The sequence below is a fragment of the Stegodyphus dumicola genome, chromosome 9, assembly GCF_044657685.1.
Source record: "Stegodyphus dumicola isolate Sdum_Otavi_A_Nest chromosome 9, ASM4465768v1".
In the NCBI taxonomy this organism is placed as follows: Eukaryota; Metazoa; Arthropoda; class Arachnida; order Araneae; family Eresidae; genus Stegodyphus; species Stegodyphus dumicola.
This window is the reverse complement of record NC_140776.1, coordinates 25,272,553-25,292,540: the sequence shown is the minus strand read 5'-3', so window position 1 is coordinate 25,292,540 and position 19,988 is coordinate 25,272,553. Positions and strand designations below refer to the sequence as shown.

Below are 19,988 nucleotides of genomic sequence, written 5' to 3'. Positions count from 1 at the left end.
TGAACTTTATTCTCCGTTAAACAACGCAACGGTACTCTTTGACAAGAAATGTCGAGGTCGCGTTTCATAAATCCTTTCATTGCAAAAGGTATTTAATGGTCCTAGCGAGGCATAGCGGGGCCTCAGCCATGCGTGTCTCTCACGCCAACTTCGACGTCACGTTCTCTATTCTCTCGCCTTGAAATAGCTCGACAAATGAGTTTGCCTATTTCAGGTATCTTCATTTAATCCTGCTGTGGTAATAGTTGTCTCCTAAGTAGAAACTTTAGTTCGAAGAATCGATTCACCAGATTCCCTAAATAACATTCGGTAGAATTAGTTAAAAGCCAGTATGTAAAATTTTGAAGGATTTGGTTACATGAAATAATGTAATTTACAATTTCATAATTACATGCTTTTCTTTTGATGTGAATAGTAAACTCTCTATTTTTTCTATTCCATTAATTAGTAAACTACGCAACTGAAAGCATTTTACCAATGAGGAAGGAGTTCAACGATTTATAGAGTTCAGTTTTCGTTGTTTTCCCGTTTGCAATTTTTAATATTAGATAAGCCAAAAGGCAAGTAATTTTACGCGCTTTGTCTTAGTTTATTAACTTTCAATCTAATTAAAATTGCCTCATGCCGCAAAGACAATATACATTTATAAACATCAATGCCTTATCTGAGATTCGCACCCGGGCTCAAGGCTATGGCAGCTATTACCACCATGCCAACATGGCTGCGAATTGTGAAACGTAGAATAGTTAATTTATAATTACATTTAATCAGCTACTTGATTTAACTTGATTTAACCATTCACGTCAGATTGCAATTCGTCTGCCACAATAAAAAAGCTTCTTGATGTTTTGTATCACTAGATCAGAAATCAGAATAAAACTTTCAGGTGAATCTGTATATTGGCCATTAATTGTGAATGAGTTAATTATTACTTTAATTTCCATTTTTGAAGTAATATTTTCCTGCAGCACCTTATAAAACCTGATGACTGTGCAAGTTCGTAATCCTCGGCTTCATTCCTCGCTAGAGATAAAAATGGTTGAAAGTGCAGACAAAGTCTTTGGAATTTAAATTCGTGTTCGCCTGCCGATGTTATGTTCAGCTTGAGGTGTGCTGCTTCTATCTAATTAACGTCCTTAATTAATTTGAAGAATTTCGAGTAGTATAATTATGGTTTTGTGTGAAAATGGAGGTTGTAAGGTAACGAATGTGGTCAAGTTTGGATGTTTTCTAAGTATCGAATTCGAATTTCAGGTATAATAAAATTTAAAATGCTTGCAAAAAATAAAAAACTTAGGCGTAATTTTTGCATTTAAGGACATGCTATTTCTCTTGTTTTTACCTAATCCATAAATTTTAATTTTGAAATATTGAGAATTTTTTGTGACGGTGCTGTTTAAGGAAATTGATTCTTTTCCCGTTTATATTGTATACTAATGTCGTCTGCTAAAAGATTTAATTTCTGAATAAACGTTTTTGCATATAAATATGCGTCCAATTAGTTTCAATTTGTTCTAGTGGACGATGATGAGAGCTGCTGTCATTTAAGTGATTGAAATTAATAATAATAATACTTAAAATAAGGAGGGAAGGTGTTCTGTATATTTCCCGACAGTTCACTACATTTCAGTGATTTTTAATAGATTTTCGTGTTTCAGGCGTAAAAAGGAAGTATAATTTTTTGGAATCAGTTTCGTAAATTTGATCTTTTTGTTGATTGTCAATAAAAAGTAGGATTGGATTGGATTGGGTTGGATTATTCAATTATGGCAAAGCACACGAGGGCTATCTGCCCTCGTATGAAAATTATGCCTTCGTGGAGGACTTTCTAAGGGAAACTGGCTCCTATACATGTTGCACATGGGGAAAACCACGAAAACGCCCATGCATCCAGCCCCTTCGCGGGATTCGAACCTCGGACCGAACTACCAGTGTTCAACGTCTTTACCGCTCGGCCGGTGGTGGGCCAATAAAACGTAGGACAGCTTCCACAGTGAAACTGCGTTAGAACGATCTCCACTTGTTATAAAAACTACTATAGGGAAAAGATTAAAAATACATAAAAAAGATGGTTTTGCATTTATTGTAAGAAAGGAGGAAGATCTCTGAATGGTGAATAATAAAGAAAAGAAAAAGTGTAAAGTTTAATTTTATGCATTGAAGTTCAAGTTAAGAGTCAAGTTATGTTTTGGAGTTTTCCTTTGTTTCCAAGCATTTAATAACCATTTATTATGTAATTAAACTTCCCTGCATAGAAATAGGAGCGACAGGATTTTATATACTATTTATTTAGTTTGACACTTTTATGCATGTCCTTGATTTGACATATAGCTTTGTAGTGGGACTTCGATTATCCTTCAATCTGGGGTCATCGTCGTGACGGATAAAAGAATGGGTAGATAATAAACCTCCCCTTCCCATAACCACCAGATAAGCTCAGTCAGTAATTATGATCTGGGTATAGCACAAAGCATTTACGCATAAAACTCAAGCGTAGAAATCAGAAATCAGTTCGGCTTATAAACTTCGTTAGCGTGCTGTATTATGCTCAGTAAAAATATAGTAACTTTTATTTATTTGCAACACATACACGTTTCGAGAGCATTTGCGCTAATGTTCCTTTTAGGCTAAAAAAATTTTAAAACAGCATATCTTTAGAATTCCCGATAGACAGTCTAGCGCGCTAGAGATAAAAATGCTTTTTCCGTACAGTGCTGCCATAGCTCGCTTTGAAATCGTTGGGTTTATTAATCAAAAATTTTTTAAAGGTTTACGAAATAGACAATAAAACAAATTCGAAATTCAAAATTTGGTGTTCAAGGTGCCCATGTTTGGGTGAAGGATTACGTTATTCAAAATTTGATAGCTCTAGGTATCGTTGTTTTTTCACAATGCACGAAACATACATACATTCATGCAGATTCTTCATTATTTAATTTCTTTAAACATAATACAGGGTGATAATATTTTGTGGCAACAATTTAAAATGTGATACGCCGTTTATAGTGAACGAACCGATGCAAAATGCCGTTTCGAAACTAATAGCCCTTCTGGTCCAACGCTCCTTTGGGCTGATAATTTCTAATCACAGAATGGATAAGTAGGCGTATTTAGTATAATTTATCCTCACCGTATTGATCGGTTTTATTTCTTATTCTCATTACATGCCGAGAAATTTTTTGAGCTTTTAACAGATGTACTCTTGTACATGAAGTTTTACAAAGTGCCAGGTAAATTATAAAATAATGATAATAATCATGACACCATAATTCGTAAATTGTATAGTATCATTGGTATTTTGGCTTTTGCAAAAATTATAGCTAATAGCATTCTTTTGTGTCATATTGCGTATCCTAATAACAAAGGAAATATATCTTGAATATTAGTAACTCGTTAATTTTTTATACTAAATGTTATCTTTATAAACGGTATCTTGATACAATTTTTGCATTGCTCTGATGTTATTTGAAAAAGTCCGCTGTTTATTTATACGTATACTACTAAGTTTAGCTAGCTAATAAATTATTAGTTAATAAAAAGTGCCACCCTTACTGCAAAGACTTCATGGAAATTTCGTTGGAAGTTATGACCTTAAAGTAGGGCGAAGTCACCTATCCGTGAATCAAAATAAAATCGCTTTATTCAAACCACTCGTTTTCAGTGCTACTTGTATTGTTTATAACAGTCCTTGCATAGCATGCGATAAACTAGTTAGACGTTGCAAAATACCACTTAAACGTTCGATATCTTTAAAGAGAAAGTAACATTCAAATCTAAGCATTTAGTTGTACATATAAAAATTTAATCGAAAGGAAGTGTTTCTTGAAAATATTTATTTTATATAATTTTAAAAAAGTGCACTATTTTCGTTATTTATGTCCTTTAAGATTGATTTCAGCTTATTCGAGAGGTCAGGGGCAAAAAAATATGGGAACAAACAAAGGCACCTTACAAAGAAATAAAGCATTCATCCACGAGCTCTCAGTATTTTTTTAAAAATATTGTTACGAAATGTACAGGCGCGGTGAGATGGCTTCCCTGCAAAGCAGTTTAGGGTTGCCATAAAATGGCAAGGGAAGGGAGGGTTGCCATAGTTGGCAAGAAATCGCCCATTTGACGGCAAAATTGGCGATATGCCATGGACGGATGGAGAACCTTCTGAAACGAATTCTTACCGGTTTAGCTAGAATGTTCTCGAACACAAGCCGAAGGCTATATAAACCCTGCTGGTCCGCAGTTAGTGTGTGTGTCCCGTCTAGCGATAGTCATTGAGCGAGTGTCTGGAAGTCTAGCGCCGAGTTAGTCGTCGAGTGCATCGAGAGAGTCTTTTAGTGCATCGCGAATTAGTGCTGAATCGAGACCTATACTCTATCGTCGATTGCATCGCGTGGAGAGTCTCGAGAGTACGTGGAGTTCCGAGAACGACCAAGCAGAGCTGGGAGCTGTACTCGGGTGCTTTGCAGTGAAGCTGTCTCCACCGTTATTGCCTGACAGTGTGAAGGCTGTGTCGCTGAACTTGTCAGCGTGTTTATAACAGTTCAACTACTGTAAAAGTGATTTTGGAGCTATCTGATTAATATTGGTAAATAGAGTGTGTTTCGATACTTCATCAAGTACCGTCGTTATTCACTCCAAGTCTACAAACCCCGTACGAACGTGAAGGAAGAAAATAACATAACAATATGCATGTGAGTATCTATTCATTCATTGTGGTAAAAATTAGCAGCTATGTTGAGCAAATAAAAATATGTAAGTTAAAAAAACGATATTTGGCGATTTTCCAAAAGTTCTTTCCCCCCCCCCCCCCCCGATTCCCATGATCAGTGATCTTAAACCGTATACGGGCCGAATGCGCGATCTGAAAACAACAAACGGGCTGGGTTTTTTTTTTTTTTTTTTTTTTTTTTTTTTTGGGAAACAAATGAAAAAATGAAACATGAACTTTTTTCATTGAACAAAAGGAAATATTGATAAAAGGTTACAGTTGGGTGCCCCTTGTTTTTTTAGACGCCAAGATCAGCGCCACGGAGGCAGAATTTCAAGATGGCCAGTTTCACAGACCATGTACACATCGATCTATTTTCACTTTAAAAAAAATCAGCGAATTGCACATAACTTTGCCTATGTACACATCGATCTATTTTCACTTTAAAAAAAAAAAAAAAAGTCAGGAAGCTAAAACAAAGTTAAAAACCATCATGGTAACCAGAAATGAGGTTTCATAACAAAAACTGAAAAAGATTTCTTGCTAATGGTTTTACACTAGAGCCAGAAATTTTACACTGGAGCCGAAATGTTATTAATAAATTTAAAAAAAAAAAAAATTGAAATCTGAAAGGTTAACATTTAATGGTCATTAACATTTAACATTTTAACGGTCGTCCAAAAAGGTTTGTTAAGGTTTTTTACACTTGTGCTGAGCTCGCAGTCCACCAGTCTGCTGTTACACTCTCCTACTAACCTTTTTTTTTTTTTTTTTTTTTTTTTTGTGGTGGGGTGTCTTTTTAAGGTTTGTTATTAGGCATCATTTTCTTCCTTCCACTTACGTCATATATAACTCAACAGTAAAATTACAAAAATTTTAAAAGCAGGATAGCAGTATACGTTTAGAATTCCCTATGCAGCTTTAAGCGTTAGTGTACATACCCCACCCCTTCAGTTTTTTATCAATTTATCATAACAGTGTTCAGTTTTCTTTATAAAATGTTTTAGTCTTTTTATTATTAACATTCTATTTGTTTACTTTATATATTCAATCTCACGTTTTTGGCGCTTACGTCACATAAAATTCGATTCAACAGCGAAATCACAAAATATTTAGAAACAGCGTATCGTTAGAATTTCCGATAGATAGTCTCGCGCATTGGAGATAAACATGTGTTTTCCTTACTGTTATAGAGTCATTAGGGTTTTCTGAAGCACGAGACACGAAAAATGCGCAGTGCCGTCGGCGAGACTCGAACCCTGGACCTCTCGAATACGCGTCGAATGTGCTAGTAGCACTACGAAAGCATGCTGAAAAGTGGGAGAAAGTACCTATACAATGTTGCCACTGCTCTCTTTGAAATCGTTGAGTTTTTTAATCCGAAATTCGTTTAGGATTTACAAAATAAGAAATAGATAACAAAACGAATTCAAAATTCGTGTTTCCAGGTGCCATCTTCGGGTAGCCGACTAAGTATATTCAAATTTGATGGCGGTAGGTGTTTTTTCACAGTGCGCGAAACATGCTTACATTCATGCAGATTCTTCATTATTTAATTTCTTAAAATATAATACAGGGTGATAATATTTGGTGGCGACAATCTGAAAAGTGATAAGTCATTCATAGTGATTCAACCCAGAATGCCATTTCGAGGCTAATACACCATTCTTGACTAACGGCCCTTATTGGTTAATATTTTATATTTCGCTTACTGAATATTTGTCAGAGCATATACATAAACAATAATGGTAATATCGCAAAGGGGAAAACTTAAATTTATATTTATTTTTAATCTGAAACCTAAAGTTTAGTATCCAGAAGACCATTACTGAAACGGATTCGCAGGCCGCCTAATTGAGACCTAATTGGTACGCGTGCGATATATGTGAAGGCATAGTCAGCGGTGCATGAAAAAGTTATCAGTAATGGCGGGATATAAATGTGTTACAATAAATGCTGATAAAAATAGAAATATTCCCAAAATTTAAATTTGATTAGAAAGATTAGAAAGAAAATCAGTTTGAAAAATTCCGATGTAAATGTTACTATTCGAAATGTGTTTGAAAGCAATGTAATAAGTTGCAGTTAGTCCCACTGATGCTTGTCGTATTACTTATCATATTATTATTCCGTATGCATCATATCTAAATATTTTCTTCTTTGTTATGTCACAATGAGTGTATACGGTGACTGTATTTTCGACCCTGACTGTCGTAGCGACGGGCCCGGGTTCGAATCCCGGAGAAGGCTTGGTTGCAACTGTCCGTCCCTTCACAGAAAGCAACGGTAGCCACCTATTAGATGCTTCCATAATGAAATAGCCATCACTTCCGGCCCTTGTAGTGGCGCAAGGCTATGGCTATTAATATTATTATTATAGTATCATATATAAATTTAGAACTTGCTGTAAAGCCAGAAGACCTCTCTAAAAATTTTTAAATTGTAATATTTGAATGCTGAATAAGTTATGCCTGTATTCTCTTATACGCTTAATCCACTGTCATTCTTCCTTTCCCTTAAACTGTATGTTTATTTTTTCCTTCAGCGGCAGCGTTTTCTGATTAAGTTACAATTTCTGAGTGTTCACTTTTCTTTGATGAACGTTTATTTTATTATGAAATTTTAAATCGGGTGTGTTTATGTAGACGTGTTTTAAGAAGTTAACGTAAAATCGTGAAATCATAAGTATTTTCACGATAGTCGAAGCTTGTGAAGGGGGAGGAATAAAAATTTAAATTACTGTTTTGATATGGATATTATTTTTCGGGAATAAACCAGCACAAACATTCGAAAGAAGCAGAAGAATAGGAGATTTCTGAGTTTCCTGATCTCTATGAAATCTGTGTGGGATGGATTTTGAGTAAGATCTTACAAATGCAATTTCGCATTCTACATTGAAATATCGCTTAAACAGAAATTTTACGGCAAGAAAGTCTGGTTGTGCATTTTTGGATATGATGAAAAACAGATGGCTTTGAATGGTTCTCGGAACTTTCTGAAAGGTCTGGCTAGTTTACGGGCAAGTTTCTTATTTAATCATAATAATAAACAAGTGAAAAAGAGAGTAACTATTAAAGTAGGTAGATGCGAAAAGTTGGGGGAGTTCCGGTATGATTTTTGGAATGTGTAGTACGTCAGTGGATGACGTAAGAATTATCCATCAAGTGGGTTTGTTGGGAAACGTGATTTTAGGAGGATATCATGTGGAAAATTCGGAATCTATTTTTTGTTAGGCTCTACTTAGCCAGAAGGCAACTGTAGGTCTGAAAATACTCTTGAAACTTACTTGCTGCTTGTTCTTGGTTTTTTTAATGCACATAATTTTGAAACTAAGTGGCGGTACATTTCTTAAAAACAATGTATCACGTGTTTTACTCTTAATGGTTTGTAAAAATTGTAGCAAATTTTCAGTTAAACAGCACAACCGTTTACTAGCAAAGTTTAATTTTGGCAGAATTACAGATTCTATAAATTAATGATTCTATAGCTTTTTTTATTAATTGATGTTTTTTTTTTTTTTTTTTTTTTTTTTTTTGTACTTTTATAATTTCGCCCCTTTCATGGAATACCATTCTATTATAAATATTGTAAAGTGGCAAACTATTTCCACATTCAGTGTATAATTTCTGTTTTTATGTAACCGCTGTATTATTAGTGCTCGCAGGCCGTACTTTGGAGACCCCTGTTCTAGAACTTATATTTGTTGATAAAAGTTAATGAAAATTAAGGGTATTACCGTGTTGATGTTTAATTGGTTACAGTAAGAAACAAAAGCTATCTACCATACATAGGGTGACTTCATAAGGGCGGCTCATATTCAATTTATATTTGAGAGAAAATCATAAAAAAGATCTTATAGCTTATCCATTCACAGGGAACAAAATTCGGGACGAACTAATGTTCAATTGCCTTTTTTACTGTTCGGCCATTTATGAACTCAGGTTAGGTGAGAATAAGGGCCGATTCATAGAGCCCGATGTTTTTTTGGGGGGCGAGTTATCAGCGCGATTACTAAAAGTGTATTTTACTCTAGTTATTAATACGTTTAATTTATAAGGGGCGGCAACTTAACAAATCGCCTAAAATTCCAAAAATGTTGGAGTTGGGCGTGGATTAAATTAGATATTACAGTTAAATATTCTAAAAAACCAGATGTATTACAGGCTCTATCAGATTACAGATTTTGATAAAACATAAGAGAGCTGTTTGCTATATGAAAAATGCCTTCATGGAGAGCTTTCTAAAGGAAATCTGTATTCACATTCTAAGTAATGCAATAAATGCTAAAGACTTCGGTAAATTTAATTCTTAATTTGTTTTAAATGTTTAGAGATCTCTATGTTCAATATAAACTAAAACTAGAAATTTTAAAATGCACAATGATTTCAGATCATTTGTGAAAAGAGAAAAAGATTGTCCTTTGACCTTGAAAATAAGTGTCGCACTGAGGAAAGGAATCAGTGTCGCTGTGTTTTTCCACACAACGTTTAGCACCCTAATCATTTTCTCCCACCTCCTTCGTATAATCACACAGACACAAATACTCCGAGTTCGAGGTCTTGTCTTTTGAATGGTTAGGAGGCAATTAGAAGCCTCTGCTGCTTTAACCACCGCTTTTGAAAAAATGCCTTTAGGCGTTGGTATATATGATTGCAAAAATGGGCGTGTAACGCCGCGCCTACTAGGCGAAGCTGAAGCAAATACAAAGGTATGTAGAATGAAAAAGCATCTGGGAGCTGTTCGAGCTGTGACGAAAGATATAACTAGCTGAAAAGTTTGTTTAATAAAGCATTTGAAAAAATAAACATTAAGTAATTTAAATTAAGTATGCTTTTGAAACAGGTTCAGAATGAAATGGATCGTAATTATACTGGTGGGAGCGGCTCAAATGAGGAATAAGTCAACAGTAACATATTTCTGGTGAATTTCAAGAGTTCTCGTACGAGAAATGTTAAAGTCATATAAATTAACAGTATTCACAAACAGTTCACCCTGTACAAAGTCCTGGAATAAACACACTTTTTAAGAAACACTTGTAATTTTAAAAGACACAATATTTCAGCATAAGTCACAGTTTAGAAGGCGGGATGGTGAAACACACATAATTAAGTCAGTTTGTGTGTCCCTAACAAAGTCTTTTTATAGGAACACTAATAAAATATAAAATTCTTGAAAATAATGATATAAAGTAGTAATCCACTGAGCTTTTTTAAGTCCTAAATAAGTTGAAAAAAAAAAAAAAACACAAAAGTCTCTAGTGGGGAAATATTTACAGTATGTACAGCTATTTACAAGTTTCACCACCTTGGATTATGAAAAATGCTCCTAGGACGCTTAGCAGCATTTTCAAGTGTTGGATCATAATTGATTAGTTCCTTAATATGATCATATTGAGACTGTTCAATTTTACTATAAAAGTTGTGGCAGGTTGAAATAATTTGGTCAGCAATTGGTCTGATTTTTAATTCTTTGTGTATTTGCAAATTTCTAACGAACCAAGGAGAATTAACTATTTCTCTTAGAATCTTGTTTTGAAAGACTTGTAACTTGTGTCTGTACGTTTTGAACACTGTAGCCCATATGGGAATTGCGTAAAGTAGTGTCGGTCTAATCAGCATCATGTAAACTCTTTTCTTTAATTGAATGTTTAATTTTGAGTCTCTTTTGATGAGAGGGTACAGAGCCATTTTTGCGACTGTAGCTTTCCGTAAGGCATATGCAGTCTGTTCCTTGAAGAGGAGTTGTGAATCGAAAATGACACCCAGGTATTTAGTACTATTGACGACGGGGAGTGGCTGATCTTCTATCTTTATATTTACGTTTACTGGAGTAAATTTTCTATACCTTCTAAAGAGCAGAATTTGACATTTAGCCGGATTGACTTTAAGTTTCCAAGATTTGAGGTAATGTGCGATGATGTTAACTGCTTCTTCTAATTTGTCTACGCCAAACTGTGGTTTTAAAGATTTTGTAAAAATAGCGGTGTCATCTGCATATTTCACAAGTCTTGAATTTAGTGGGATTGGCATATCATTAGTAAAGATATTAAAGAGAATTGGCCCCAAAACACTTCCCTGGGCGAAGCCGCTTTTGATTCTTTTTCTTGAGGAGTTCGAGGACAGGGTGTGGGTGTTAGGAATGCCCACAATGCCGTTCACATGACGAATCAAGGCAGCAGCTGTCTTCTGGGAAAGTGTTTGTTGTTGCGCTGTTTTTTCGCCAAGTTGGAACTGTTTTCTGGTAGAAACGATAAAAAAGATGCAAAACAAATGGCTTGCAAAGAAACAGTCGATTTTCGTTCCCTGACAATCAGTACGGTTAATGCATTATGGAAATTAACATATTAACAATTCACAGCAAAATTCATGTTTATTATTGTTATTTAAGCTAACAAACACCCTCTGAAAATTGGTCTATCAGGTGTTAAGTTCTGTAAATGAAAGATTTGTTTTCCAAACTTTTACCGTAAGTTTTGCTTATTAAAGCGTGGACTTGGCACGGTTAGCCAGAAGATATGGATAACTCAACTATGTAGTAGTAGTTGTAGTAGTAGTAGAAGTAGCCATTTGATATTCAAATTGATTCTCGAATATCATTAAAAGTGAACTTTTCAATGAATCACAAACGATACAAACTGAAGCTTTAATGGCCACTATCTCCGACAGACACCAGCACTAAATGTAACCTGTATTTTTGAAAATAAAATGAACTACGGTTTTGCCTCCACAAAAGATCAATATCATATCTTAGAGAAATTTCACTAGTTTGTGTGAAACATGATTTAATTAAAATAATAATAAAAAAAAAAATCTGAAAGCTTTCAGATTTTACCTTACGCCCAAAGGGGCGTTTTTTTAACGTTTTGTGGGTTACCTTTATTTATTAAATATCATGTTCTTCGCACTTAAACCATAAAATTCAGTTCAACAGCAATATCGCAAAATAATTTTAAAATGAGCATATCTTTAAAAACTTCCATATGCCCATATTAAGGTGGAAACGTACGTTATTCAAAATTTGGTGGCTCTAAGTACCGTCGTTTTATCACAATGCGAGAAACATGCATACATTTATGCAGATCCTTCATTATTTAATTTCTTTAAATATAATACAGGGCTGTAATATTTAATGGCAACAGTTTGAAAAGTGAACCAACATTTAAAGTTTTCAACGCAACATGCCAAAAGAAATTAATAGCCCTTCTGGGCTAACGCCCTTTGGGCTAATAATTCTTTTATAGATATTCAGCTTTGCTTTTGGAAAAAGATTTGTCGTTTTCTCTTTTTGAGAAATAAGTTGATATTCATTCCAATAATAGACTAAATTACCTAGAGTTATGTTGTCATTAAATTTGCACTCACTTCGTTCACCCATTGAGTGTTAATCGCTTGTTTATACATTCCAGTATTCCACCATGACCATCCTTGCTATTTTATCTTTTCATCCAACACGCATTTCTATCAGCTGGTCTTGAGCCATGGCATTGAAATGTACTGATCTGATAAAAGTAGCCATCTAGTCTCTCTCCATCAACATATCGGTATTTCAGTCATTATATTTTCAAACCGTAAGTATGCTAATAATATTTTGATGGTGTTATGTCTTCGTCAGCTTAATGTTTTTGCTTTGCAATATCAGGGATTACTTTTTCCCAGTAATAAGTAACGTTTTATTATGGTACTTATGTATTATCACAACCGCCTTAATAAAAGTCGCCAAAGCATCAGAATACTCCAAATTTTGGTAGCCATGCACATAACAATTATTTAATGCAACCATGCACAAGAGAAATATTCAGTTTCCAACGTCGCCATTTTCGTATGCATTATTTTTATTGCATTCCAAATTCCAAAATCATTTATAGAAAAATTATGCTTACTTTTTTTTTTTTTTTTTTTTTTTTTAGAAGAAGAAGAAGAAAGGGATGTGAACTTTCTTTAGGAATGCATTATTTTGTCGGAAAACTGCTTTTGTCGCTTCGAACTCTTTCTCAAAGCGATCGGCTACGAAATTTCCACCACAACAAAAATCCGTTTGTGGCTAGGTTTACCGATTTTCTTTTGGAATAAATATATAGTTGAAACACAGAACACGTATGCCGTAATATGCATTTATGCAACTTATAATTTTTACGCTAAAAATAATTCTTTTTCTTCCGTAAATTTAGCCTAACATCGCCGAGATGGTTGCGATAATACGTAAGTATAGTATTTATTTATTCATTACGCGCTCCAGCATTGAGCACTACAGAGAAAGGGAAAGATGCCTTGCGAAGTTTTTTTTTTTTTTTTTTTCCCAAGGGAAACTGGCTCGTATCCACGCTATACATGGGGAAAACCACCCATGCAACCAGCCTGTTCGCCAGGACTCAAACCCCGAACAAAACTACCAATGTTCAGCGGCTTTTACCGCTAGGCCAGTAGTTGGGGCTCAAACAATAACATTTAAGTTTTAACTTCATTCCTGGCCTTAGCAGTGATATTCACTATATCAAATGTACCAGTATATTTTTCAAAATATGACAGTCCCTTTTTTTCTGCAAATATCAGCATGAGAACTTTTCTAGGAAGCACTGCACAGATATCCGAAGTTCAGTATATTTCAATAGAATAATATATTAATTTACGCTTTTTTCTCGGATATACTTTTTAAACAGTGAAATAAATTATCGGAAATATAGAAATTTCTGTGAATGTGTTTCAGTTAATATTGTTACGGTTTTCGTATTTAGTTGCTATTTTTAGTAGTATTGTAATTAAAATTGTTTTATTTCCCGTGCAATGCAGAGCGTGACGAATTTTAAGAGAAAGCTGCTCTGGTAAAGTAAAAATACAAGAGCACGTGCATTTAACATTTAATAAATAGATATCTCGTAATTGTACTCTTTTTCTTTCCAGAAACCTCAAGAAAATACCAGAATGTTCTCGTGCATGATTAAAAAGCTTATAAAAGCTAGAGAAAAAATCTCAGTTCTGTTGTTAACTAAATTTTTGTTGTTGATTGTAGCGAATTCGCGGTTGAACAGATTAGCTTTCTTTGTGCTTTGAATTTTGTTCTATTTGACGTTTTAGTAGTTTAAAATATAACTACTGTGTGATATTGTACGAATATATGTGGCGGAGATTTCAGCATTTTATTTCTTGTGATAAGCATAAATTTTATTAATTTTTCATCAGACTTGTGCATTCAGTCTGTTACGAACCCGCACGCACGCAACATATTAACTTATGGACTTTTATAAGTTTCTAATAAAGTAGTGTATTATTTTTCCGTCTGTCTAATTTAGTTTGGAATGTAATTTTTTCCTGTCTACTTATATTTAAAAATCAGATTCTAAATTTAAAATTTATGCATTGAGAGGGCTCATTGTTGACCGAGTGGATAAAACCAACTAAACACTTTGACCAGAGTTTGGATCCCTGCGCACGCACTGGCGTGGTGAATCGAGTACTTTTGTTTTCATTTTTGTAACATGCATGCTAACCATCTTTCGTTTGAAGGTTAGTACACTAGTGGCCAAATGGATAAAATTTCTGAACACTGGTATTTCATTTGGGGTAAAGTTAGGTCATTCGAATATGGCAAAGCAAGCAAGGACTAACTGACTAAGGAGAGGGATACCCAAGTCGGTCTCCCCGTATTCAGGTGTCTTTAAGCACTCGGACGCAGATGGAGTTCAGTGTGTGTTCGAACCACGGTGAATGAGTTGGCTGCATAGGCGTTTTCATTGGGTTCTCCATGTGTAACGTGAATACGAGTTAGTTTTACCTTAGAAAGCCTTCATGAAGGTAACCCTGGCCTTAGATAAATAGTGCCTTGCCGTAGTCAAATAGTCTAGTCCAGTTCCTTTGAAAGTTCTCATCAGAAGTATTCCTTCCCTTATGGAGATAGTTGAAGATCACAAAGCATATCTAGAGCATTTTAAAACAATATTAACGTCAAAAACGTAGCATACTAAATTTATAGCACTATATACTGACCGACCTAGCACCCTGGGCAGTCTCAAATATAACGCACCCCTTTGTTATAATCAGTGCTTAAATTGCGCCGGTGCTTCTCAATTTTTTAAATAAATTACAATTTTAGCCGGAGCGCACCGGATCCCTAAATAAGATAAGCTCCGGTATTTCTTTTTTTTTTAAACTGAATCACCATTTAAAAGGAAAAAAAAATTAGAATTCCTAACGTTTTAGTTTAACAATAAGCAGACTTTGCAGTTGTGTATTTCCCTAGAAATAGGAACTCATTAGAACATGAGACGTTCAAGTAAAGTCCAATCACTCGCATGCGGAAACCTTTCCCTTTAAGAAAAGCAATAAATTTGGGGGAGTTTGTGGGGTAAATTTGGGGGAGAATGCCTAAATTTCTCGCCATGCCATTGTATTGTTATCCATGATTACAGTTAGTTATCCTCGCAGGAAGGAAAATTTCTGTTCTTAAATGTGCGTTAAGTGACAGCGAGTACAATAAGAGTGAAATACTGAGATAAACTGCTCAAGCACGTCCTATACATCGTCTTCCCACAGTATCCACTAATGGGAGGAAGCGCAACCAGCAACTTTACATTTAGGGAGTCCGATTCAGGACTCATATACCCCTGACACTCATCTGCTTGATGGCTATAATTATATCAACGGAGAGCCGCGGTCAAAGAAAATGTTCCCTCTCACCAAGATTCCCCTCATTTTTTGTTTCCACCCACTCATATCCTCATTATGTTTCGCCCTGGAATTTTCATCAACTATACTTTTAAGTATATTTAATTTTTGTGATGATAAAAGAATTCCCCCCCCCCCTCCCTACGATCAGAACTTAAATTGGGCCGGATCTCGGCACCGGTGCTTCTTAGTTTTTGTAATAAATCATAATTCTAGTCGGAACGCACCGACCCCTGAATAAGAAGGCTGCGGCATTCTTTTACGTAATTGAATAACAATTTCAGTAGAAATTTTATCTCGAAATTTTTTTTTATTTTAACAATAAAATTATATTAAAAATCGTGTGTTAAATTTCAATTTATCTCTTTACATTTTATTTAATTTTAATTAGTTAATTACTTCAGTCTTTAATTATTTCAATAAATAATAATTAATTATCTAATAATTATCGATTAAATTATAAGTATTTAATAATATAATAATTATTGATTAAATAACAGTTTATAAACATTAATTAAATAGCTATTAATTAATTTGATAATAATTAACTATTTAATTTTAAAATTATTAATGAGTTTTAATAGTCATTTTATTTATTTATTTACTCTTGTTCCTCTCTGCTGACGGTCTTCCATAGGGCTCCGGCACTTCTAATCTTAGAAATTAATCCCTGGTTATAATCGATTAAACAAGTTATGAATGCAATAATGGAGAGAATCGATTACTCGTCTCTCTCTGTCGTAATTAAATTGTTCAGAGAGGCTGGTGCTGTACCATAGTCGTAACTTCGTCAAATAAACAAGACCTGTTCTAGGCTAAATATTTACTTATATATACAATTACATTTTTATATGTACAAATTACATTTTAAAAAAACTTTAAAATACATTTTCATTACCACTTAAAGTCGCTGAACACTGGTAGTTCGGTCCGAGGTTCGAATCCCGCGAACGGGCTGGCTGCATGGGTGTTTTCGTGGTTTTCCCCATGTGTAACGTGTATACGAGCCAGTTTCCCTTAGAAAGTCCTCCACGAAGGCATCCCTCCCCTTAGGCAGATAGCCCTAGTGTGCTTTGCCATAATTAAATGCACCACACCACCACTAGTAGAGCCCGCAAACCAGCGTCCGCTCTTTTCTCCTCCACATCTCAATTTCTTCTTACTCCCACCTGCGACCAGGGGGGGAAGTCCGGTCCCCTCTTCTGGACGAGGCGAGAAGAGGGTTCTCTGTCCCGTCTTTGAGGGTGGGTGCCCAAGTGTTCTTCAGAGAAAGGAGACGTTACAGTGTCAAGTTTTCTATAAAGCTGACACGAGTAAAGATTTACCCAATTTTAAAATTTCAAACTGATTTTCCCTCTCGTTTATTAAGATAAAATTATTCTATTATGTTCTTGCGGTAATCCTGATGTTATCTCTTAACGTCAGTTAAATTTTAGTTCGATACTACCAAACTACGCCTTCATTTAGAATATTTATCTGAATTTGTTTGATGTTTCAGGAAATTAGAATACATTAACCTCATTGTTTAATTTTGAAGAACTTTAGAAGTCGCCAACAAAAGCGAGTAATGAAATCTCTGTATTGCAGGTACGTTCATGCCATTGGCCGTTTTCAGGGTTACTTTTGTCGCGAGGCGTCTCGTTTTCTTCTCTCGACGGTTCGTTTATTCGTCTAGTGCACGAGAATATACCTTTCCCTTGGTATCGCCGGAGGTGATGTGTGCTTGCTCTTCGCTATTGCAACAGGGAGCCATAACAGAGGATAGACCGCGCATTCCACGAGTGCGAGTAGTGTGTATTTAACTTTTAAATTTCGTGTCAGCATGATGCTTAGCGACGGAGGAATGCCAACTTGCGCATCGTGAGTACTTTTTGTTTATGTCGCACGTGGCAGTGTTAATTTGAATATTTTCCTAGCCTCCAAACTTGAATATTATTTTCTTAGACCTCTTGTTTAGTTATTTGGATGAATTAAATGTTTGTTTACTGATTTTATAATAAATCTACGCGTAATAGAAAACAAAAGTGAAACATACTTAAAAGCCATTAATTAACGTTGGAGGGAATATATTCATGTCATTGCGTAAAGATTTCTGCGGGACAATTATCAATGTTATTTCATCATAGTTTGCATATTCGTCATATTTCGCATTGCTCTCGCTTTCCATGGTACATCAGTTATTGCCTAAAAATAACCTACTATTAAAATGGAAAGACTATCATATGCGTGTCATGGAAATACGTGCATTATTTTTGTTAAAATGAATGTTGGAGATATGATTTATTAGTTCATTGCACTTTTAAACAGTTTTCACAAAATTGAACCGAAATAATAGATAAATATTTTTGTTAAACAGATTGATATCTCGTTATCATGAAGTCATTCATTTAGCCTTCCTTCAATATTCTTTAAATGTACTTCTCATTTAACGTTATGCAAAAATGTGGCTTTTCGTGGATGTAAATGCCTCAAGTGCAAAAAAAAAATTCAGACATGTCACATTAGTATTTTGATAACTTACGCAAGCGAAAATTCGCGACAAGAAAATTTTTTAGAATTTATCTTTCAGGGGTTACTACGTTACTAAGTAGCGCGTTTAAAGATCTGTCCTCTGCTCGTATGTCTTGTTCGTTATTCTTTTTATCGGTGTCGGCTGAAGGAAAGGGTCAATACTTCAGAAGTTCATGAGATTCCCCCCACCCCCCATCAAACTGTTAATCTGGGACATCTCATGCGTGAACGAGCGTAACGAATGTATCCTACAGGGATTACTTTGCCCATTCTGCTTTGATCCGTCAGGGAAAAAAGGGGAGGGACTAATGTTTACACATTTTTAGTGGTCGCGCGATTAATTAATTTTAAATTTTATTCTTATAATTTAATATTTAAGTATTTTATAATTAACGTTTTAATCTTAAATTTGTTTATTTAAGCATTGAATAATGTGTTGACAAAAATGTCTTGTTGAATCAGTTTGATCATGATAGGGAGACTACCAACTAATGTTTATGAATATTTTTAGTGATCATGCAGTTATTAATTTTTAAAAATTTTATCTAGACATTCTAAAACTGGTTAAAGAGCATATTTTATTGAATTCCTTAGATTAAAAGTGAAACAAATAATAAAGCATAAAATAGAAATATTACAGTGAAACATCCCAAAGGAAAAGCAAACATATCATTTCATCTTTCTTTGTATCATATTGCACTGAATTATTAGGTGTATAGTGAAGAAATTAATTTAATATTAGCTTTCCTCTGTAAAATTTTAAAAGTGGTGATTTTATTACTTTGGGACATAATAGAACTTAAAAACATTTCAAGTAAAAAAAAAAAATCTTAAAATTAGCGGATGTATTGATTTGTATTTCCAGAAGAATTACGGCTGAAGAGTTTAAACAATTGAAAGCATGCATTTAATGTTTGGCTGATTTCTCATACAGTTTGTTATAGATCTTATTTGGGTACTGTTCTGTTATTAGGATAGGATTCAGAAATGTATGAATGTGTCTGTATGTATATGTACACACACATACATTTGTACATACATATATTTCTGAACCCAGTCCTGATAATAGAACAGTATCCTGATTTGATTAAATTCTTTAACTCATTTGAATCAGCAAAAAAAAAAAAAAAAAAGGCCGACGGCCGTCAGTGGCTTTGCATAGATTTCTGCTATGTGGAACAAATGGCAAATTTGCTGCCCCATCCCACAAAGTATGGTATAGGTGTGTCTTGCATCTCCTTACATTAAGTCAGGATGGTTGTCTGCACTCTGTTTGGAAAGTTGACACTTGTTGATCTGTCATCTGACACAGTAATGCACTGACAAAGAATGAAATTTGTGAATCCAAAGTATTTTTAGATAAGCAGTTCTGCATGTGTTGTTAAACAATAAGAATTATGGAGAGTAGTGAGGCAGATATTTTGCACAGGAGGTAGCTGCTGCACAGTGTATTATTGCAGATGTTTTCAGCTTCACTGTTTTTATGGAGTTGAATCTCCTCTAGTCTCCTTAATATTAATTCAGTGCTAGGGATTTTGCTTTTCATAGCAAAGTCGTCCCTTTGCCCTCCTTGCTATGTCACTGATGATTATGGCTTTTATTTTATAGGTTCAGATCTCCCGAGCAAAATTTTGCAAACAATGGCTTACTCTTAGTTATTTCTCCACTGAATACTTATTAATGTATTTTACTCAGGGCTGGCCCTATCCTTGCTGGCACTCCGGCAAGTTGAAACTTTTCAAGTATAATCATAAAAATTTTCAGAAAAAAGTACTGAAACTATAGAAATGAGTTCATTTTATTTGTTTTTAAGCATACAATGTGCAAGATCGTTTTTCTCTACCATTACTTGACAGTATGAAAAATTAGCCTGCGTAAAACATTTTTTCCTAGCCATATACATTTCAGCAGATATTTTCATGGCTTTTTCTACCTTTATTTATTTGTAATATCATTTTCTATGGACAAAATTGCCAAAGAATTCAATCTGTCTCAAGATAGGGATGAGTGTAAGTATGTTTTTATAAGCTTTAGTTTACTAAGGCTTCTCTCACCAGTTGCCACAGTAATAGGTATTGTAAGCATTATTCTTAATGCAATCCACAGATCTGGCA

The 19,988-nt window shown here is 34.6% G+C and overlaps 1 protein-coding gene across 2 annotated transcripts in view; it reads left to right on the top strand.

Moving 5' to 3' along the window:
- mbt (serine/threonine-protein kinase PAK mbt) overlaps positions 1-19,988 on the top strand; it is a 104,679-nt gene that overhangs the window by 42,323 nt on the left and 42,368 nt on the right. Inside the window, exon 1 of one of the 2 annotated variants that reach the window (XM_035360530.2) lies at positions 17,048-17,223. The exons of the other annotated variant lie outside the window; for it this stretch is intronic. Coding sequence (XP_035216421.1) covers positions 17,186-17,223 — 38 coding nt within the window. The 5' untranslated portion in view covers positions 17,048-17,185. Of the gene's footprint in view, positions 1-17,047; positions 17,224-19,988 lie in introns of those variants that run through there. 2 annotated transcript variants of the gene reach the window in all.